General features: G+C 49.1%; 1 protein-coding gene across 1 annotated transcript in view; it reads right to left on the minus strand.

Moving 5' to 3' along the window:
* Positions 1 to 22,759, minus strand: part of elp2 (elongator acetyltransferase complex subunit 2) — a 61,540-nt gene that overhangs the window by 15,105 nt on the left and 23,676 nt on the right. The window contains exons 11-17 of the mRNA XM_035795891.1: positions 19,191 to 19,322; positions 17,314 to 17,463; positions 14,165 to 14,356; positions 13,724 to 13,793; positions 13,524 to 13,622; positions 4,212 to 4,269; positions 1,264 to 1,336 (exon numbers count right to left, since the gene is read on the minus strand). Of these exons, the coding sequence (XP_035651784.1) occupies positions 1,264 to 1,336; positions 4,212 to 4,269; positions 13,524 to 13,622; positions 13,724 to 13,793; positions 14,165 to 14,356; positions 17,314 to 17,463; positions 19,191 to 19,322 (774 nt within the window). The remainder of the gene's footprint in view (positions 1 to 1,263; positions 1,337 to 4,211; positions 4,270 to 13,523; positions 13,623 to 13,723; positions 13,794 to 14,164; positions 14,357 to 17,313; positions 17,464 to 19,190; positions 19,323 to 22,759) is intronic.

The following is a 22,759-nucleotide window of genomic DNA, read 5'->3' on the forward strand; positions in this document are numbered from 1 at the left end:
TTAGGGTATAGGCTAGTGTATAGTGTTAGGGTATAGGCTAGTGTATAGTGTTAGGGTATAGGCTAGTGTATAGTGTTAGGGTATAGGCTAGTGTTAGGGTATAGGCTAGTGTTAGGGTATAGGCTAGTGTATAGGCTAGTGTTAGGGTATAGGCTAGTGTATAGGCTAGTGTTAGGGTATAGGCTAGTGTATAGGCTAGTGTTAGGGTATAGGCTAGTGTATAGGCTAGTGTTAGGGTATAGGCTAGTGTATAGTGTTCGGGTATAGGCTAGTGTATAGTGTTCGGGTATAGGCTAGTGTATAGTGTTAGGGTATAGGCTAGTGTATAGTGTTAGGGTATAGGCTAGTGTATAGGCTAGTGTTAGGGTATAGGCTAGTGTATAGGCTAGTGTTAGGGTATAGGCTAGTGTATAGGCTAGTGTATAGGCTAGTGTTAGGGTATAGGCTAGTGTATAGGCTAGTGTTAGGGTATAGGCTAGTGTATATTGTTAGGGACCCCTAACCAAAATGTGCACCGAGTTTGGGAAACCCTGTTGTAACCAGTAAATTACATATTTAAGGATGATCTACAACACATATTTACAAATAAGTCATCATGCAATGTCAACATGATCAAACACAAGATAAACTTTGGTATAAACCCTGACAACTGATATATCACTGTCAACTAACAAGAAATCAAAAAGATCCTTGTGCGCTCAGTTGAGAACAGGGATACTGTCTCTGGCAATTGAAGAAGGTAGATTCAATATCATAGATGAAGAAGAGAGGATAAGTCTGTGATTTCGTGGGTTGGCTTAACATTGGTTGGACCAGAGCTAGCTAGTGTGTGTAGAGCAGCACCAGAATTTTAAATAAAAACAGCCTACGGTAGACCCTGCAACGTCAGTAGCCTACGGTAGACCCCGCAACGTCAGTAGCCTACGGTAGACCCCGCAACGTCAGTAGCCTACGGTAGACCCCGCAACGTCAGTAGCCTACGGTAGACCCCGCAACGTCAGTAGCCTACGGTAGACCCCGCAACGTCAGTAGCCTACGGTAGACTCGGAATGCTTTAAATGATCCTGATGCTTTAAATGTAAATGTTCCGGAACAGTATAGATCACTGTCGTTCCCGGTTCCGATTCCTCTATTTGTTAAAACAATTTATGGTTTTCAGTTATGTTCCCGGAACCAGTTCCAACCCCTGCTAATAAAGTACAATGTGCTTTGCTACAGTCACAGATCGACGTTTGGCATTTGACCTCCAACTTGTCACACTACCTTACATGCCGAAGCCACCACCGTCCTCCCACTGTCAGACGCCAGACAGAACATCTCAAAGCCATGTCCATACCTGGAGAGAGAGGGAAGGAGAGAGAGAGAAGGATAAAGGAGAGAGAGAGAGCGAGAGAGCAAGAAGATGAAAAAGAGAGAGAGCAGAGGGAGCAAAGAGGAGTGATGAGAGCTTAGTCACCAGATAAGACTGTGATAAAAGACAAGTGGTCAAACTTGAAGCACAAACAATCCTCCTGAAAGCTTTAAAATGGCGCATCTTAGAATCACGCTTCTGGTGTCAGAGCTGCCAGGCTCTAAACAGGGGCATTTGAAACAGAGCGACTACATCCAAATGGCCCACAATTCCCTATTAGTGCACAGGGCTCTGGTCAAAGATAGTGGACTATATACAGTTGAAGTCGGAAATTTACATACACCTTAGCCAAAGTCATTTAAACTCTTTTTTCACAATTCCTGACATTTAATCCTAGTAAAAATTCCTTGTCTTAGGTCAGTTAGATCACCACTTTATTTTAAGAATGTGAAATGTCTGAATAATCGCAGAGAGCATTATTTATTTCAGCTTTTATTTTTTTCATCACATTCCCTGTGGGTCAGAAGTTTACATACACTCAATTAGTATTTCAGTATTTGGTAGCATTACTTCAAAATAGCATTGCTTCAAAATAGCCTTCCACAAGCTTCCCACAATAAGTTGGGTGAATTTTGGCCCATTCTTCCTGACAGAGCTGGTGTAACTGAGTAAGGTTTGTAGGCCTCCTTGCTCGCACACGCTTTTTCAGTTCTGCCCACAACTTTGGAAGTATGCTTGGGGTCATTGTCCATTTGGAAGACCCATTTGCGACCAAGCTTTAACTTCCTGACTGATGTCTTGAGATGTTGCTTCAATATATCCACATAATTTTCCATCCTCATGATGCCATCTATTTTGTGAAGTGCACCAGTCCCTCCTGCAGCAAAGCATCCCCACAACATGATGCTGCCACCACCGTGCTTCACGGTTGGGGTGGTGTTCTCCGGCTTTCAAGCCTCCTCCTTTTTCCACCAAACATAAGGATGGTCATTATGGTCAAACAGTTCTATTTTTGTTTCATCAGATCAGAGGACATTTCTCCAACAAGTATGATCTTTGTCCCCATGTGCAGTTGCAAACTGTAGTCTGGTTTTTAATGGCGGTTTTGGAGCAGTGGCTTCTTCCTTACTGAGCTGCATTTCAGGTTATGTCCATATAGGACTCGTTTTAATGTGGATATAGATACTTTTGTACCTGTTTCCTTCAGCATCTTCACAAGGTCCTTTGCTGTTGTTCTGGGATTGATTTGTACTTTTCGCACCAAAGTACATTAATCTCTAGGAGACAGAACGCATCTCCTTCCTCAACGGTATGGCGGCTGCGTGGTCCCATGGTGTTTATACTTGCGTACTGTTGTTTGTACATATGAATGTGGTACCTTCAGGCATTTGGAAATTGATGCCAATGAACCAGACTTGTGGAGGTCTAAAATTTTCTTCTCAGGTCTTGGCTGATTTCTTTTGATGTTTCCATGATGTCAAGAGGCACTGAGTTTGAAGGTAGGCCTTGAAATACATACACAGGTACACCTCCAATTGACTCAAATGATGTAAATTAACATATCAGAAGCTTCTGAATCCATGACATAATTTTCCAAGCTGTTTAAAGGTAGTCAACTGAGTGTATGTAAACTTCTGACCCACTGGAATTGTGATACAGTGAATTATAAGTGAAATAATCTGACTGTAAACAATTGTCGGGAAAATGACTTGTGTCATGCACAAAGTAGATGTCCTAACTGACTTGTCAAAACTATAGGTTGTTAACAAGAAATGTGGGGAGTTGTTGAAAAATGAGTTTTAATGACTCCAACCTAAGTGTATGTAAACTTCCGACTTCAACTGTAGGGACTTAAGGTGACATTTGGGACTCAGCCAGAGAGCGGAAGGTTTTCTAGCTGGAATTATGTAGATTCCACTCACACAGGCTGCAAAAGGTTAAGAAGACACAGATGATACCTTACTGGTAAAGCACGTTAGAGCTAGACAGTGGAATTAAACGGTGACATACGGGACTCCAGAACAGCAGACTGCAGGGCACACGCACACAAGAGCGCAGAAACATCTCATCCTCTCAACCTACCAAACCTTCTAAACATTTCATATTCAGAAATATACTCAGAATAGAAACCCTACCACAGAATCAAAAATATGACGCCACATGAATTTTAATGTTGCTATTACGCGTTCAATTATACAATGCATTCCTTGCCAAATGGGAGTAAGAAAAGTGCTATTCAAAAACACAATGGCAGTACTTGCAGTAAATGTCACAGCTGTATGTCATGTTAATGCAGGACTGACTGGTAAATAGATTTAACATTGGCAACAAATGGAGGCGATATATTCTCCTGGGCAGAGAAGAGGCTCATGGGGAAATCTGCATTCTGATTGGTGGGAGGTCTTTGGCTGGCTGGCTCTGAGGTTTAGAAATATTTTCAGACCCATTAATCCTCACAGGAGGCGGAAAAAAACAACCAGTTATTTGTCTATAAATATGAGAAATGCGTTGAAATATCGTGTCGCATGGAAAATGGATGCTGCACACTAAAGGTTGAAATCATAGATTCCTTGAGTGCATTCCTCGAAAGCAGGAAACAGTGCTGAAACCTTTTCTGACAAGTCTGATTCTGTAGTTGATGAAGCGTGTGCAAAAGTGGTACTCTGAACATTAGCTGCCTTTACACATGCAGCCTAATTCTGATATTTGGCAAAACAGCTGATCCGATTGGTCAAAATACCAATTAGTGGAAAAAGATTAGAATTGGGATGCCTGTGTAAATATAGCCATTGAGACCGAAAGTGTGTGTGTGCGTGAAGATGGAATGAAAGGACTGTTAGAATGATCATGGGACACTAACAGTTTTTGGACCTCAGGCCATAGTGTGTTTTGAAGGAGGTGGTCCTCTGGCGGTGGCTCTGTGGACACACACACACACACACACACACACACACACACACACACACACACACACACACACACACACACACACACACACACACACACACACACACACACACACACACACACACAAAATTACAAAGAAAGTCAATTTCAAAATAATTACATAACTACTGTATTTAACGTATTCAACATTCACCCTAATGGGAACCATTTTCAAATGGACTAAAATTAAGATTGTATCTACGTCAATGGCATTTATGATTTTCTTGTGAAACAAACCCTAATGTTAAGCAGAGAGGGAGAGAGAGAGGGGAGGGAGAGAGAGGAGGTAGAGAGGGGAGGGAGAGAGAGGAGGTAGAGAGGGGAGGTAGAGAGGGGAGGTAGAGAGGGGGGGAGGTAGAGAGAGAGAGGGGAGGTAGAGAGGGGAGGTAGAGAGAGAGAGGAGGTAGAGAGGAGGGAGAGAGAGAGGAGGTAGAGAGGGAGGTAGAGAGGGGAGGTAGAGAGGGGAGGTAGAGAGAGGAGGTAGAGAGAGGAGGTAGAGAGGGGAGGTAGAGAGGGGAGGTAGAGAGGGGAGGTAGAGAGGGGAGGTAGAGAGGGGAGGTAGAGAGGGGAGGTAGAGAGGGGAGGTAGAGAGGGGAGGTAGAGAGAGGAGGTAGAGAGGGGAGGTAGAGAGAGGAGGTAGAGAGGGAGGCAGAGAGGGGGAGGAGGAGAGAGGGGAGGTAGAGAGGGAGGTAGAGAGAGGAGGTAGAGAGGAGGAGGTAGGAGAGGAGGTAGAGGGGAGGAGGTAGAGAGGGGAGGTAGAGAGGGGAGGTAGAGAGGGGAGGTAGAGAGGGGAGGTAGAGAGGGGAGGTAGAGAGAGGAGGGAGAGGAGGCAGGAGGAGGTAGAGAGGGAGGTAGAGAGGGGAGGTAGAGAGGGGAGGTAGAGAGGGAGGTAGAGGAGGGGAGGTAGAGAGGGGAGGAGGAGAGAGGAGGTAGAGGGGAGGTAGAGAGGCAGGGGAGGTAGAGAGAGGGAGGTAGAGAGGGGAGGTAGAGAGGGAGGGAGAGAGGAGGTAGAGAGGAGGTAGAGAGGGGAGGTAGAGAGGAGGAGGTAGAGAGGGGAGGTAGAGAGGGGAGGTAGAGAGGGGAGGTAGAGAGGGGAGGTAGAGAGAGGAGGTAGAGAGGGGAGGTAGAGAGAGGAGGTAGAGAGAGGAGGTAGAGAGGGGAGGTAGAGAGAGGAGGTAGAGAGGGGAGGTAGAGAGGGGAGGTAGAGAGAGGAGGTAGAGAGGGGAGGTAGAGAGAGGAGGTAGAGAGGGGAGGTAGAGAGGAGGAGGAGAGAGAGGTAGAGAGGGAGGTAGAGAGGGGAGGTAGAGAGGGGGAGGTAGAGAGAGAGGAGGTAGAGAGGAGGAGGAGAGAGGGGAGAGGTAGAGAGGGGAGGTAGAGAGAGGAGGTAGAGAGAGGAGGTAGAGAGGGGAGGGAGAGGAGGGGAGGGAGAGAGGGGGGGAGAGAGAGAGGAGGTAGAGAGAGGAGGTAGAGAGAGGAGGAGAGAGAGGGGAGGTAGAGAGGGAGGTAGAGAGGGGAGGTAGGAGAGGAGGTAGAGAGGGAGGTAGAGAGGAGGTAGAGAGGAGGAGGAGAGAGGAGGGGAGGTAGAGAGGGAGGTAGAGAGGGGAGGAGAGAGGGAGGTAGAGAGGGAGGTAGAGAGAGCAGGGAGAGGGGGAGAGAGAGAGGGGAGGTAGAGAGAGGAGGTAGAGAGGGGAGGAGAGAGGGAGGTAGAGAGGGGAGGTAGAGAGGGGAGGTAGAGAGAGGGAGGGAGAGAGAGGGGAGGTAGAGAGGAGGAGGTAGAGAGAGGAGGTAGAGAGAGGAGGTAGAGAGGAGGCAGAGAGAGGGAGGAGAGAGGGGAGGTAGAGAGGGAGGTAGAGAGAGGAGGTAGAGAGGGAGGAGGAGAGAGGGGAGGGAGAGAGGGGAGGTAGAGAGGGAGGTAGAGAGGGGAGGTAGAGAGGAGGTAGAGAGAGAGAGGGAGAGAGAGGGAGGAGAGAGGAGAGGAGGTAGAGAGGGGAGGTAGAGAGGGAGGTAGAGAGGGGAGGGAGGTAGAGAGAGGAGGAGGTAGAGAGAGGAGGTAGAGAGGGGAGGTAGAGAGGAGGTAGAGAGGGAGGTAGAGAGGAGGTAGAGAGGGGAGGTAGAGAGAGGAGGTAGAGAGGGAGGTAGAGAGGGAGGGAGGAGAGAGGGGAGGTAGAGAGGGGAGGTAGAGAGGGGAGGTAGAGAGGGAGGTAGAGAGGGAGGTAGAGAGGGGAGGAGAGGAGGAGGAGAGAGGGGAGGTAGAGAGGAGGTAGAGAGGGGAGGTAGAGAGAGGAGGTAGAGAGGGGAGCAGAGAGGGGAGGAGAGAGGGAGGTAGAGAGGAGGAGGGAGAGAGAGGAGGAGGAGAGAGGAGGTAGAGAGGGGAGGGAGAGAGGGGAGGTAGAGAGGGGAGGTAGAGAGAGGGAGGTAGAGAGAGGAGGTAGAGGGAGGAGAGAGGGGAGGTAGAGAGAGGAGGAGGAGAGAGGGGGAGGTAGAGAGGGGAGGTAGAGAGAGGGAGGTAGAGAGGGGAGGTAGAGAGGGGAGGAGAGAGAGGTAGAGAGGGGAGGTAGAGAGGGGAGGAGAGAGGGGGAGGTAGAGAGGAGAGAGGAGGTAGAGAGAGGGGAGGTAGAGAGGGAGGGAGAGGGGAGAGGAGGAGGTAGAGAGGGGAGGTAGAGAGGAGAGAGGAGGGAGGGAGGAGAGAGGTAGAGGGAGAGAGGGGAGGTAGAGAGGGGAGGTAGAGAGGGGAGAGGTAGAGAGAGGAGGTAGAGAGGGAGGGAGAGGGAGAGGGGAGGAGAGAGAGGAGGAGAGAGTAGGGAGGTAGAGAGAGGAGGAGAGGAGAGAGGAGGTAGAGGAGAGGAGGGAGGAGGAGGTAGAGAGGGAGGGAGAGGAGGGGTAGAGAGGGAGAGAGGAGGTAGAGAGGGGAGGTAGAGAGGGGAGGTAGAGAGGGAGAGGAGGTAGAGAGGAGGTAGAGAGGGAGGTAGAGAGGAGGAGGTAGAGAGAGGAGGTAGAGAGGAGGTAGAGAGGGGGAGGTAGAGAGGGGAGGCAGAGGAGGTAGAGAGGGGAGGAGAGAGGGGAGGTAGAGAGGGGAGGTAGAGAGAGGGGAGGTAGAGAGGGAGGTAGAGAGGAGGGAGGTAGAGAGGGAGGTAGAGAGGGGAGGAGAGAGAGGAGGAGGTAGAGAGGGGAGGAGGTAGAGAGGGAGGAGAGAGAGGGGGAGGAGAGAGGGAGGTAGAGAGGGGAGGTAGAGAGAGGAGGTAGAGAGGGGAGGTAGAGAGAGGAGGAGAGGAGGGGAGGTAGAGAGGGGAGGTAGAGAGAGGGGAGGTAGAGAGGGGAGGAGAGAGAGGGAGGTAGAGAGGGAGGTAGAGAGGGAGGTAGAGAGGGGAGGCAGAGAGGGGAGAGAGAGGGAGGTAGAGAGAGGAGGAGGTAGAGAGGAGGAGGAGGGGAGAGAGAGGGAGGTAGGGGAGGAGAGAGGGGAGGTAGAGAGGGGAGGTAGAGAGGAGGAGGTAGAGAGGGGAGGTAGAGAGGGAGAGAGGAGGAGGAGGAGGTAGAGGGAGGAGGTAGAGAGAGGAGGTAGAGAGGGGGGAGAGAGGAGGAGGTAGAGAGGGGAGGTAGGAGAGAGGGGAGGTAGAGAGAGGAGGTAGAGAGAGGGGGCAGAGAGAGGTAGAGAGGGAGGAGAGAGGTAGAGGAGGTAGAGAGAGAGGGAGGTAGAGAGAGGGAGGTAGAGAGGGGGTAGGGAGGTAGAGAGGGGAGGTAGAGAGAGGAGAGAGGAGGTAGAGAGGGGAGGTAGAGAGGGGAGGTAGAGAGGGGAGGAGAGGAGGGGAGGTAGAGAGGGAGGTAGGAGGTAGAGAGGGAGGTAGAGAGGGAGGTAGAGAGGGGAGGTAGAGAGGGGAGGTAGAGAGAGGGGAGGTAGAGAGGGGAGGTAGAGAGGGGAGGTAGAGAGGAGGAGGTAGAGAGGGAGGTAGAGAGGGGAGGTAGAGAGGAGGTAGAGGGAGGAGAGAGGGAGGGGGAGGTAGAGAGGGAGGTAGAGAGGGGAGGTAGAGAGAGGAGGTAGAGAGGGGAGGTAGAGAGAGGAGGTAGAGAGGGGAGGGAGAGAGGGGAGGTAGAGAGAGGGGAGGTAGGAGAGGGGAGGTAGAGAGGGAGGTAGAGAGGGGAGGTAGAGAGGGAGGAGGTAGAGAGAGGGGAGGTAGAGAGGAGGAGGAGAGAGAGGGAGGTAGAGAGGGGAGGTAGAGAGAGGGGAGGTAGAGAGGGGAGGTAGGTAGAGGAGGTAGAGAGAGAGGGGAGGAGAGAGGGAGGTAGAGAGGAGGTAGAGAGGGGAGGTAGAGAGAGGAGGTAGAGAGGAGGAGGTAGAGAGGAGGCAGAGGAGGGGAGGTAGAGGGAGGTAGAGAGGGGAGGTAGAGAGGGGAGGCAGAGAGGAGGTAGAGAGGGGAGGAGGCAGAGGGAGGTAGAGAGGGGAGGAGAGGGAGGAGAGAGGGAGGTAGAGAGGAGGAGGCAGAGAGGAGGAGAGAGAGAGGGAGGTAGAGAGAGGAGGTAGAGAGGGGAGGTAGAGAGAGGAGGTAGAGAGGGAGGTAGAGAGGGAGGAGGAGAGAGAGGAGGAGGAGAGGGGAGGTAGAGAGGGGAGGGAGAGGAGGGGAGGAGAGAGGAGGAGGGAGGGGGAGGTAGAGAGGGGAGGTAGAGAGGGAGGTAGAGAGGGAGGGAGGTAGAGGAGGGGAGGAGAGAGAGGAGGTAGAGGAGGGGGGAGGGGAGAGGAGGTAGAGAGGGGAGGGTAGAGGGGAGGGAGAGAGGAGGTAGGGAGGTAGAGAGGGGAGGTAGAGAGAGGGAGGTAGAGAGGGAGGAGGGAGGAGAGGGAGGTAGAGAGAGGGAGGCAGAGGAGGGAGGAGGAGAGAGGGGAGGTAGAGAGAGGGGAGGTAGAGAGGGAGGTAGAGAGGGGAGGTAGAGAGAGGAGGTAGAGAGGGAGGTAGAGAGGGGAGGTAGAGAGGGGAGGTAGAGAGGGGAGGTAGAGGGGAGGTAGAGAGGGGAGGTAGAGAGGAGGAGAGAGAGAGGGAGGGAGAGAGGGGAGGTAGAGAGGGAGGAGGAGAGAGGGAGGTAGAGAGGGAGAGGGAGGTAGAGAGGGGAGGAGAGAGGAGGTAGAGAGGGGAGGTAGAGAGAGGAGAGGAGAGAGAGGAGGTAGAGAGAGGAGGGGGTAGAGAGGGAGGGAGCAGTAGAGAGGTAGAGAGGGAGAGAGAGGAGGTAGAGAGGAGGGAGGTAGAGAGGGGAGGTAGAGAGGAGGAGGTAGAGAGGGGAGGTAGAGAGAGGGGAGGTAGAGAGGAGGTAGAGAGGGAGGTAGAGAGGGGAGGAGAGAGGGGAGGTAGAGGGAGGTAGAGAGGGAGGTAGAGAGGGGAGGTAGAGAGGGAGGGAGGAGGGGAGGAGAGGAGGGAGAGGGGGAGGAGAGAGGGAGGTAGAGAGGGGGAGGTAGGAGGAGGAGGTAGAGAGAGGGGAGGGAGAGAGGGGAGGGAGAGAGGGGGAGGTAGAGAGGGGAGGTAGAGAGGGGAGGTAGGAGGAGGTAGAGAGAGGAGGTAGAGAGAGGTAGGAGAGGAGAGAGGAGGTAGAGAGAGGAGGTAGAGAGAGAGGAGGTAGAGAGAGGGAGGTAGAGAGGAGGAGGTAGAGGGGGAGGTAGAGAGAGAGAGGGGAGGTAGAGAGGGGAGGAGAGAGGAGGAGGTAGAGAGGGGAGGTAGAGAGGGGAGGGAGGCAGAGAGGGGAGGTAGAGAGGGGAGGTAGAGAGAGGAGGAGGAGGAGAGGAGGAGGTAGAGAGAGAGGGGAGGTAGAGAGGGGAGGTAGAGAGGGGAGGTAGAGAGGGAGGTAGAGAGGGAGGTAGAGAGGGAGGTAGAGAGGGGAGGTAGAGAGGGAGGTAGAGAGGGGAGGAGAGAGGAGGTAGAGAGGGGAGGTAGAGAGGGGAGGTAGAGAGGAGGAGAGAGGGAGGGAGAGGAGGAGAGGGAGGTAGAGAGGGAGGTAGAGAGGGGAGGAGGGGAGAGAGGGGAGGTAGAGAGGGGAGGTAGAGAGGGAGAGGAGAGAGGAGGTAGAGAGGGGAGGAGAGAGGGGAGGTAGAGAGGGGAGGGAGGGGAGGAGAGAGGGAGGTAGAGAGGGAGGTAGAGAGGGGAGGTAGAGAGGGGAGGTAGAGAGGAGGGGAGGGAGAGAGGGGAGGTAGAGAGGGAGGCAGAGAGGGGAGGTAGAGAGGGAGGTAGAGAGGGGAGGAGAGAGGGGGAGGTAGAGAGGGGAGGTAGAGAGAGGAGGTAGAGGGAGGCAGAGAGGGAGGTAGGAGAGGGGAGGTAGAGAGGGGAGGTAGAGAGAGGGAGGTAGAGGGGAGGGAGGAGGGAGGTAGAGAGGGGTAGAGAGGGGAGGTAGAGGGAGAGAGGGGAGGTAGAGAGGGGAGGTAGAGAGGGGGAGGGAGAGAGGGGGAGAGAGAGGGGAGGAGAGAGAGGGGAGGAGAGAGAGGGGAGGAGAGAGAGGGGAGGTAGAGAGGGGAGGTAGAGAGGGGAGGTAGAGAGGGGAGGTAGAGAGGGGAGGTAGAGAGGGGAGGGAGAGAGGGAGGTAGAGAGGGGAGGGAGAGAGGGGAGGTAGAGAGGGGAGGTAGAGAGGGGAGGTAGAGAGGGGAGGTAGAGAGGGGAGGTAGAGAGGGGAGGTAGAGAGGGGAGGTAGAGAGGGGAGGTAGAGAGGGGAGGTAGAGAGGGGAGGGAGAGAGGGGAGGGAGAGAGGGGAGGGAGAGAGGGGAGGGAGAGAGGGGAGGTAGAGAGGGGAGGTAGAGAGGGGAGGTAGAGAGGGGAGGTAGAGAGGGGAGGTAGAGAGGGGAGGTAGAGAGGGGAGGGAGAGAGGGGAGGTAGAGAGGGGAGGGAGAGAGGGGAGGTAGAGAGGGGAGGTAGAGAGGGGAGGTAGAGAGGGGAGGGAGTGACAAGAGGGAGGGAGGGACAAGAGGGAGAGAATTATAGAAGAGATGCACTGGAGACACGAAACAGAATGAAGAACAGAATTGACCGCCTCAAGACAATGTTCTCTCTCGGATTCTTCACAACGCTCATCGTTAGCATTTAGCTCCAATACCTAACCCTCAGTTTGCTATTTCTGAAAAGCCATTTTGTAACAACGACTCTTTATCTTCCAATTTTCAACGGCTGTTAGCTTTGAGGGGTGCTGCGAAATGAGAATCAAATGTACCCCTTCTCTCATTCTCCACCCATGCCAAGACAACTTCACTATCTACTCCTGCAGACAGTGTGTATCCCAAATGGCACCCTATTCCCTATGGGCCTTGGTCAAAAGTAGTGCACTATGAAAGGAATAGGGTGCCATTTGGGACGCGTAAACTTACACAACCTTTACTCTCCTTCATTACACATGACATGTAAAGCCTCGTTCCCTCTCGTTGTTATTTGTCCCAGGCTTCCTGTTTCTCCCAAATGGTTCCTTCCCTTAATCCTCTCTAGTAGTTAATCAGAGACATGGCATTACTCTGTTAACTGATTATTGTGTAAACTCATTATTGTGTTAACGACTCATTATTCTGTCCACCTCATTTCCCTCTCCCCGTAGAACTGTACATGCAGACACACATAGCCCTGTAGCCTAGTCATCGATATTATAACTTCGCTCTGCGCACACACACACACACAAACGAGTCATTAATATCCTAACTCTGTAATCCTATAAGACGTCATTGTAATGATGATCTCAAGACTAAAAGGAGATTTTTACAATCACAATGAATGACAACACATGACAGTGTTTGACTAGAGGCAAGGCACCCAAAGCTCCCCATCCCTTGATTCTCTTTCATTGTGGATTTATTCCTCCTGTTATTTTTTTCTATTATTTTCCTTCTTTTTTTCTCTCTGCATTGTTGGGAAGGGTCCGTAAGTAAGCACTTCACTGTTAGTCTACACCTGTTGTTTACAAATCATGTGACAAATACAATTAGATCTGTCTCTCATCTTCCCCTCGCTAACCCTCCGTCCCTCTTTACACTCTCGCTCTCTCCCCCAGTCCCCCCCCCAGTCTCGCTCCCCCACCCCCGTCTCGCTCTCCATCTCTTTCTCACTCCCACTCCCCTCGCCCTCATCCCACCACCCTTCTCTTCCTGCGCTGCTTCTGATCCTTATTTAGTAATTACATGTCTCCAGGTGCTCCGATTCATCCCGCTCTTCTAAAATGCAGGCATGGAGAACAGAGCATAGCAGAGCAGAACAGAGCAGAGCATTAAAGAACAGAGCTGAACAGAGCAGAGCAGAACAGAGCATTAAAGAACAGAGCAGAAGAGCAGAACAGAGCAGAGCATTAAAGAAGAGCAGAACAGAGCATTAAAGAAGAGCAGAACAGAGCAGAGCATTAAAGAAGAGCAGAACATAGCAGAGCATTAAAGAACAGAGTAGAATAGAGCAGAGCATTAAACAGAGCAGAATAGAGCAGAGCATTAAAGAACAGAGCAGAGCATTAAAGAACAGAGCAGAGCATTAAAGAACAGAGCAGAGCATTAAAGAACAGAACAGAGCATTAAAGAACAGAGCAGAACAGAGCAGAGCATTAAAGAACAGAGCAGAATAGAGCAGAGCATTAAAGAAGAGCAGAACAGAGCAGAGCATTAAAGAAGAGCAGAACAGAGCAGAGCATTAAAGAAGAGCAGAATAGAGCAGAGCATTAAAGAAGAGCAGAATAGAGCAGAGCATTAAAGAACAGAGCAGAACAGAGCAGAGCAGAGCATTAAAGAACAGAGCAGAACATTAAAGAACAGAGCAGAGCATTAAAGAACAGAGCAGAATAGAGCAGAGCATTAAAGAAGAGCAGAACAGAGCAGAGCATTAAAGAACAGAGCAGAACAGAGCAGAGCATTAAAGAACAGAGCAGAACAGAGCAGAGCAGAACATTAAAGAACAGAGCAGAACAGAGCAGAGCATTAAAGAACAGAGCAGAACAGAGCAGAACATTAAAGAACAGAGCAGAACAAAATAGAACAGAGGCATCTAATAAATAGTCAGTCACGAAGGCTGGATATCATTGTCCCTTAAAGGAATAAACAGAAATATGGAGAGAGTGAAGGAGAGATGGGCTGCACCGACTGAGGCCGTGTAGAAAGGAAGTTTATCCCATCCCAATAAAAAAAAACAGTATTTAGGGTTATGTAGGTATTATGTATTGTGGGAGCCATGCCTCAGACAGATGTGGCTGTTAAATGGGTCTAATATTGTAATAGGGATGGTAAGTTTTCAGTATACAATACCATTAAGGGTGAGCGGGTGGAAGTAGGACTCTTGGTATCGGTCAGAAACACTGTTGAACCCGGTTCCCTCCTCTTCATTGGTCTTGGGAGTAAGATCACCTGTCAATCAAAAGAAGAAACTATCAAAATCAGCCAGATGTAACGAGACATTGACGGTTATGTGCAGATAGACCAAGTTTAGGATGGACTTGGAGCCGTACCTTGAAACACAGCCTTGTTGGAGAGACCTAGGGCAGGGGTACTGGCCCCTTCTGGTTGATCTACAGTGTCCTGGGAAAAAGAAACAGACATACCCACACACATACAGGGGAGAGGGGTCAAAGGGGAATTTCAAAGTTCTAGGCTCTTTCCCAGTTCATTTCACCTCGAGTCCTCACATCCTTTTCCCTTGCCTACTTCTCAAAACGCATTGGAGAAGAAGGCCCGAGGGGAGGGATCTTCTCCAATATGGTTGATGGGGAGGCATAGACATAGGATGCGAGGAATCATGGAAGGACGAATTGAGATTGAGGCCAACAGTAGCCATTGGGGGTGATGTAGGAAGCAACTGGCGTTGATTGACACACTGCTCAAACAATAACAAAAACAGAATGTTGGTACTTCGACCAACAGCAAAGCAGGATTTAGGAACTACTACTCACACTGGAGGCCAGCAGTTTCGCCAGAGGCGTGCCAGAGATGTTTGCAAAGTTCTCCACAAAGTTGCGGGGGGCGCGGAACACCCGGAGGACCTTCTCGTCGGCCCCGGAGACGTACTGGAAGCGGCCCACCATGGCCAGACACTGCATGTCATAGCCGTGGATCTGGGGGCGAGAGATCTCGTGCCAGGTAGGCTGTAGTTAAGACACAGGGGACAGAGGGGAAGAGCTACTGAAGACATACTGAGATACAGTTAGCGATCTCGTTCCAGGTGGGCTGTGGGAAGGGGAAAGAGATAATACACTACATGACCAAAAGTATGTGGACACCTGCTCGTCTAACATCTTATTCCAAAATCATGGGCATTAATATGGAGTTGGTTCCCCCTTCGCTGCTATAACAGCCTCCACTCTTCTTGGAACATTGCTGCGGGTACTAGCTTCCATTCAGTCACAAGTGTATAAGTGAGGTTGGGCGATTAGTTCTGGCTTGTAGTTGGCGTTCCAATTAATCCCAAAGGTGTTCGATGGGGTTGAGATCAGGGCTCTGTGAAGGCCAGTCAAGTTCTTCCACACTGAACTCGACAAACCATTTCTGTATGGACCTCACTTTGTGAACGGGGACATTGTCATGGTGACACAGGAAAGAGCTTTCCCCAAACTGTTGCCGCAAAGTACATTGTCAATGTAATGTACGTTGTCTAGATATAGTCAAATATCATCTGTGTATAATGAGATGAAGTGATCAATAGATTTGAGAGAAATTGGTGTTATTTCCTTCGATTGACGAATGAACTGGGCCAGAGCTTCCATGGATAATAAGAATAGCAGAGGCGAAATTGGATCGCCTTTTCTGCTGCTTCTAGTGATTCTGAACAGAGCAGAGCAGATATTGTCTGTTATAACTATGGCTGATGGATTGGCATGTAGGGATGGCTGAGGGATTGTCATATTAATGAAATTGGAGCCGATTCCCATACGTTCCAAGACAGACTAGAATGGTCATATTTCTGGTCTATCAAAAGCTTTTTCTGCACGTAGAGATAATATAGCCCAAGGAGCTGTTGTTTCTGATCTAAGGCATGGGTTTTATAACCATTACCCAACGAGGTCCGGAGCCTACTGGTTTTCTGTTCTACCTGATAATTAACCCACCTGGTGTTCCAGGTCTAAATCAGTCCCCGATTAGAGCGGAACAATTAAAAAGAAAGCTGTGTAACTGGCTTCGAGGTCCAGAGTTGAGTTTGATGGATCTAAGGTATGTAATAGCCAACTGAGGTTATCCAAGGATAAATGCTTTTTAACAAACCCACTTTGGTCCGTGTGGATCAATTTGGGTAAGTCTCGAGACATGACAACAACATTGTGGAAAATAATAATATACGTGCACATCAAAGATTGTGGCTTAGTGAGAACACTGGGTAGCATCCTTACCTTTTATTTTTTATTATAAAAGCGAAATTAGTGATGTGTTCAAAGTTCTCCCAAATGTAACGCTTGTGAACAGCTGTAGTAATCATTTCAAGCAATAGCGGGCTCCCAGCAAGGTGGCTTCCTCTGTTGAGAGAATATTTTCGAAAGGCCCGAGTGTGGCTTAGTGTGGATATACAATCAGAGGTGTACAGTTCTTTATAGAAGTGGGAGAATCTTTGATGGATTAATTTGGATTCTGATAGTAATTCCCCTGTTTCAGATTCAATAGTTGCTATATCAGCTAATTGATCATAACTGTGTAGCTTTTTGGCAAGTAAACGACTGGGATGATTAACATGGAAGTAATGGTTGAGTGTTACTCGAAGGGGGCGGGGGGGATACTGAAGAGATCGTGAGGTAAAATTTTAGTTTGAGATCTCATGCCAGGTGGGCTGTGGGGAGGAAAGGAGGGAAGAAATAGTGGAGGATATGTCGGAGGAGATCTCCTATGGCTGCAGCCCAAATAACGCTCTATTCCCTATAGTAGTAGTGTACTATATAATCATTACTGGGGATGTGGTGCCATTTGGGATGCTGCCTATAGCTTTCGTGTGTCTTGTTTGTTATTTTCATTTAATACACCTGAATGTATCCCTGGTGTACGATGTGACGTTGCGATGAGTTCAGAGCAGGGGTTAGGAAATATGATGCCAACATTTAATACATATGCATAACTTTGAGAGAAGTATTCATTTCAGATTAAAAGTGTTTATGTGATCCTTTGAAATGGATTCCCACAATAGGTATATTCTGGGAATCATTCTAAAAACACACTATTCTCTTCAAAAAATGACCTCAGAAAGAAATAAGCAATTTGAAGAGTGTGGTTAAGTGCATGAATATGAGACATAGAGAAACACATTTGCCACTCTTAACAAGGTTTTCCTGACAGACAGACACATTACAATGTAAACCTAAACAACAAATTGTTGACTGCTTCGTCTTCCATTAGAAAATGAAGGAATAGTAAAACTAATTCATCTTCACAAACTGTTAAAATGCTACTGTAAATGTCAAATGAAACACAATAGAACACTGTCTTACTAAAAAAAATGCAAAACCGGTAGATGATATTTGGTCATTACAAAGCGGAAAAACACTGAGCAAAAAATATACTTTTGAGTTTTAGGGCCACAGTATGTAGCCAGACGTTTGGGTAAAGACCATAGTAAAGAGGCGGCAGGGATCCTAGTGGTTAGAGCGTTGGGCCAGTAACCAAAAGGTTGCTGCATCAAATCCCAGAGCTGACAGGGTAAAAATCTGTTGTTCTACCCCTGAAGAACTCACTGTTCCCCGGTAGGCCTTCATTGAAAATAAGATTTTGTTCTTAACTGACTGGCCTAGTTAAATAAAGGTGAAATAAAAATAAATTTAAAAAAATGTAGTACTGCATACAAAAGTATATTTTCTCTAGAATTGCATTATGGTTTCATCATTGGAGCTCTTTGGGGGCATCAACATGATGTCTATGTGGTATTTAGGTGTCTTCAGTGCATACTTGAGTCTGCCTATAGGAGTGAAAGGGGTTTATAGGTTACATCAGGGACAGAGACACTCCAACCCTAATCTAGCACACCTGATTTTAATAATTAGCTGGTTGCTAAGCTGAATTAGGAGCAAAAACCTACAGGAGGGTAGCTCTGCAGGAAGAGGATTGGAGAGCCCTAGGTTACATGTACCTGTGTTTGGTCCATCTTCTTCCAGGGTGTTAATAGCCTGGTGGTCTGGTCTGACCCCACACTGAGGATGAATTCCCCCTCAGGGTCCCAGCTCAGGTCCTGAACTGCGTTGAAGTGACCAGATATCACCACTCCTGGACTCCACTCTCCCTGGGACATAACAAACAGACAGATACAGAGAGTCAGTGACCAGATATCACCACCCCTGGTCTCCACTCTCCCTGGGACATAACAAACAGACAGATACAGAGAGTCAGTGACCAGATATCACCACCCCTGGTCTCCACTCTCCCTGGGACATAACAAACAGACAGATACAGAGAGTCAGTGACCAGATATCACCACCCCTGGTCTCCACTCTCCCTGGGACATAACAAACAGACAGATACAGAGAGTCAGTGACCAGATATCACCACCCCTGGTCTCCACTCTCCCTGGGACATAACAAACAGACAGATACAGAGAGTCAGTGACCAGATATCACCACTCCTGGTCTCCACTCTCCCTGGGACATAACAAACAGACAGATACAGAGAGTCAGTGACCAGATATCAGCACCCCTGGTCTCCACTCTCCCTGGGACATAACAAACAGACAGATACAGAGAGTCAGTGACCAGATATCACCACCCCTGGTCTCCACTCTCCCTGGGACATAACAAACAGACAGATACAGAGAGTCAGTGACCAGATATCACCACCCCTGGTCTCCACTCTCCCTGGGACATAACAAACAGACAGATACAGAGAGTCAGTGACCAGATATCACCACCCCTGGTCTCCACTCTCCCTGGGACATAACAAACAGACAGATACAGAGAGTCAGTGACCAGATATCAGCACCCCTGGTCTCCACTCTCCCTGGGACATAACAAACAGACAGATACAGAGAGTCAGTGACCAGATATCACCACCCCTGGTCTCCACTCTCCCTGGGACATAACAAACAGACAGATACAGAGAGTCAGTGACCACAGGTATCTGCCAAAATAAAGGAAACATCAACATAAAGCGTTTTAATAGGGTGTTGGGCCACCACGAGCCACCAGAACAGCTTCAATACGCATTGGCATAGATTCTACAAGTGTCTGGACGTCTATTGGAGGGATGTGACACCATTCTTCCACAAGAAACGACATAATTTGGTGTTTTGTTGATGTTGGTGGAAAACGCCGTCTCAGGCACTACTTCAGTCTCTCCTATAAGTGTTGAATTGGGTGACAGACACACACCCTTTATACCCCCGAGCTCCTTTGAGACCCCTTTTTCAAAGTCACTGAGATCTCTTCCAGTCATGGTAGACAAAATAATGACCCTAAGCATGATGGGATGTTAATTGCTTTATTAATTCAGACAGAAACAGATTGAGTCAGTGACCAGATACCACCACCACTGGTCTCCCCTCTCCCTGGGACACCACACACACAGACATGCCCTTTTCACACTGCTGAGCCAGGTAACTGGGAATCAGACCCGATACCTTCTCCACACTATCCTGGCGACCCCAACCACACTGTGTTGACTCAGATGTGTTTCTTTCATGTTGAACCAGGCCAGAACAGATCAGCTCAGTTAGACTCAGATCAGTGTGAAACAACAAAGGTATAATAGAGTAGTCAGCCACTCAGTCAGTCCTGGTTCCCACGGTAACAGAGTAGTCAGCCACTCAGAGTCAGGTCTGATTCCCAGTCATACACTCCAGCAGTCTGGGTCTTCAGTCAGTTTAATTACACTTAGCACAGTCTCTCTCGCTCCCTCCCTCGCTCATTTGGGATAGACCCACTACTGTGCAGATTAATCATTAGTCTATCTTCACAAGCAGGGGGCTATGTGAAGTGTCGTTGGCACTGCACTGCTGTACTGTCCCATAATTCTCACCTCTTTGCCGTGGCTCTGGGTCCAGAGATGCAGCGCTCCGTGGAAGGCATGGGCCAGGATCATGGATCCGTCTGGACTCATCTGACAACCATAGAAACCCAGTGTGTTTCCCCCCACCTCCCCTACACGCACCTGGAGAGAGCGAGAGAGAGGGAGGGAGGGGACCAGCGGAGGTTAAATGACATTAGGACCAGCGGAGGTTAAATGACATTAGGACCAGCGGAGGTTAAATGACATTAGGACCAGCGGAGGTTAAATGACATTAGGACCAGCGGAGGTTAAATGACATTAGGACCAGCGGAGGTTAAATGACATTAGGACCAGCGGAGGTTAAATGACATTAGGACCAGCGGGGGTTAAATGACATTAGGACCAGCAGGGGTTAAATGACATTAGGACCAGCGGAGGTTAAATGACATTAGGACCAGCGGAGGTTAAATGACATTAGGACCAGCGGAGGTTAAATGACATTAGGACCAGCGGAGGTTAAATGACATTAGGACCAGCAGGGGTTAAATGACATTAGGACCAGCAGGGTTAAATGACATTAGGACCAGCAGGGGTTAAATGACATTAGGACCAGCGGAGGTTAAATGACATTAGGACCAGCGGAGGTTAAATGACATTAGGACCAGCGGCGGTTAAATGACATTAGGACCAGCGGAGGTTAAATGACATTAGGACCAGCGGAGGTTAAATGACATTAGGACCAGCGGAGGTTAAATGACATTAGGACCAGCGGAGGTTAAATGACATTAGGACCAGCAGGGGTTAAATGACATTAGGACCAGCAGGGGTTAAATGACATTAGGACCAGCAGGGGTTAAATGACATTAGGACCAGCAGGGGTTAAATGACATTAGGACCAGCAGGGGTTAAATGACATTAGGACCAGCAGGGTTAAATGACATTAGGACCAGCGGAGGTTAAATGACATTAGGACCAGCAGGGGTTAAATGACATTAGGACCAGCAGGGGTTAAATGACATTAGGACCAGCAGGGGTTAAATGACATTAGGACCAGCGGAGGTTAAATGACATTAGGACCAGCGGAAGTTAAATGACATTAGGACCAGCGGAAGTTAAATGACATTAGGACCAGCAGGGGTTAAATGACATTAGGACCAGCGGAGGTTAAATGACATTAGGACCAGCGGAGGTTAAATGACATTAGGACCAGCAGGGGTTAAATGACATTAGGACCAGCAGGGGTTAAATGACATTAGGACCAGCAGGGGTTAAATGACATTAGGACCAGCAGGGTTAAATGACATTAGGACCAGCGGGGTTAAATGACATTAGGACCAGCGGAGGTTAAATGACATTAGGACCAGCGGAGGTTAAATGACATTAGGACCAGCGGAGGTTAAATGACATTAGGACCTGCAGGGGTTAAATGACATTAGGACCAGCAGGGGTTAAATGACATTAGGACCAGCGGAGGTTAAATGACATTAGGACCAGCAGGGGTTAAATGACATTAGGACCAGCAGGGGTTAAATGACATTAGGACCAGCGGAGGTTAAATGACATTAGGACCAGCGGAGGTTAAATGACATTAGGACCAGCGGCGGTTAAATGACATTAGGACCAGCAGGGGTTAAATGACATTAGGACCAGCGGGGGTTAAATGACATTAGGACCAGCGGAGGTTAAATGACATTAGGACCAGCGGAGGTTAAATGACATTAGGACCAGCGGAGGTTAAATGACATTAGGACCAGCGGAGGTTAAATGACATTAGGACCAGCAGGGGTTAAATGACATTAGGACCAGCGGAAGTTAAAAGACATTAGGACCAGCGGAGGTTAAATGACATTAGGACCTGCAGGGGTTAAATGACATTAGGACCTGCAGGGGTTAAATGACATTAGGACCTGCAGGGGTTAAATGACATTAGGACCAGCGGAGGTTAAATGACATTAGGACCAGCGGAGGTTAAATGACATTAGGACCAGCGGAGGTTAAATGACATTAGGACCAGCGGAGGTTAAATGACATTAGGACCAGCGGAGGTTAAATGACATTAGGACCAGCAGGGGTTAAATGACATTAGGACCAGCAGGGGTTAAATGACATTAGGACCAGCGGAGGTTAAATGACATTAGGACCAGCGGAGGTTAAATGACATTAGGACCAGCGGAGGTTAAATGACATTAGGACCAGCAGGGGTTAAATGACATTAGGACCAGCAGGGGTTAAATGACATTAGGACCAGCAGGGGTTAAATGACATCAGGACTACGGAGGTTAAATTACATCAGGACCAGCGGAGGTTAAATGACATTAGGACCAGCGGAGGTTAAATGACATTAGGACCAGCGGAGGTTAAATGACATTAGGACCAGCGGAGGTTAAATGACATTAGGACCAGCGGAGGTTAAATGACATTAGGACCAGCGGAGGTTAAATGACATTAGGACCAGCGGAGGTTAAATGACATTAGGACCAGCAGGGGTTAAATGACATTAGGACCAGGGGTTAAATGACATTAGGACCAGCAGGGGTTAAATGACATTAGGACCAGCGGGGTTAAATGACATTAGGACCAGCGGGGTTAAATGACATTAACTAGCGGAGGTTAAATTACATCAGGACCAGCGGAGGTTAAATTACATCAGGACCAGCGGAGGTTAAATGACATTAGGACCAGCGGAGGTTAAATGACATTAGGACCAGCGGAGGTTAAATGACATTAGGACCAGCAGGGGTTAAATGACATTAGGACCAGCAGGGGTTAAATGACATTAGGACTAGCGGAGGTTAAATTACATCAGGACCAGCGGAGGTTAAATGACATTAGGACCAGCGGAGGTTAAATGACATTAGGACCAGCGGCGGTTAAATGACATTAGGACCAGCAGGGGTTAAATGACATTAGGACCAGCAGGGGTTAAATGACATTAGGACCAGCGGAGGTTAAATGACATTAGGACCAGCGGAGGTTAAATGACATTAGGACCAGCAGGGGTTAAATGACATTAGGACCAGCAGGGGTTAAATGACATTAGGACCAGCGGAGGTTAAATGACATTAGGACCAGCAGGGGTTAAATGACATTAGGACCAGCGGAGGTTAAATGACATTAGGACCAGCGGAGGTTAAATGACATTAGGACCAGCGGAGGTTAAATGACATTAGGACCAGCGGAGGTTAAATGACATTAGGACCAGCGGAGGTTAAATGACATTAGGACCAGCGGAGGTTAAATGACATTAGGACCAGCGGAGGTTAAATGACATTAGGACCAGCAGGGGTTAAATGACATTAGGACCAGCAGGGGTTAAATGACATTAGGACCAGCGGAGGTTAAATGACATTAGGACCAGCGGAGGTTAAATGACATTAGGACCAGCAGGGGTTAAATGACATTAGGACCAGCAGGGGTTAAATGACATTAGGACCAGCGGAGGTTAAATGACATTAGGACCAGCGGAGGTTAAATGACATTAGGACCAGCAGGGGTTAAATGACATTAGGACCAGCAGGGGTTAAATGACATTAGGACCAGCAGGGGTTAAATGACATTAGGACCAGCAGGGGTTAAATGACATTAGGACCAGCAGGGGT

The sequence above is a fragment of the Oncorhynchus keta genome, chromosome 20 (genome assembly GCF_023373465.1).
Source record: "Oncorhynchus keta strain PuntledgeMale-10-30-2019 chromosome 20, Oket_V2, whole genome shotgun sequence".
NCBI classification, from domain to species: Eukaryota; Metazoa; Chordata; class Actinopteri; order Salmoniformes; family Salmonidae; genus Oncorhynchus; species Oncorhynchus keta.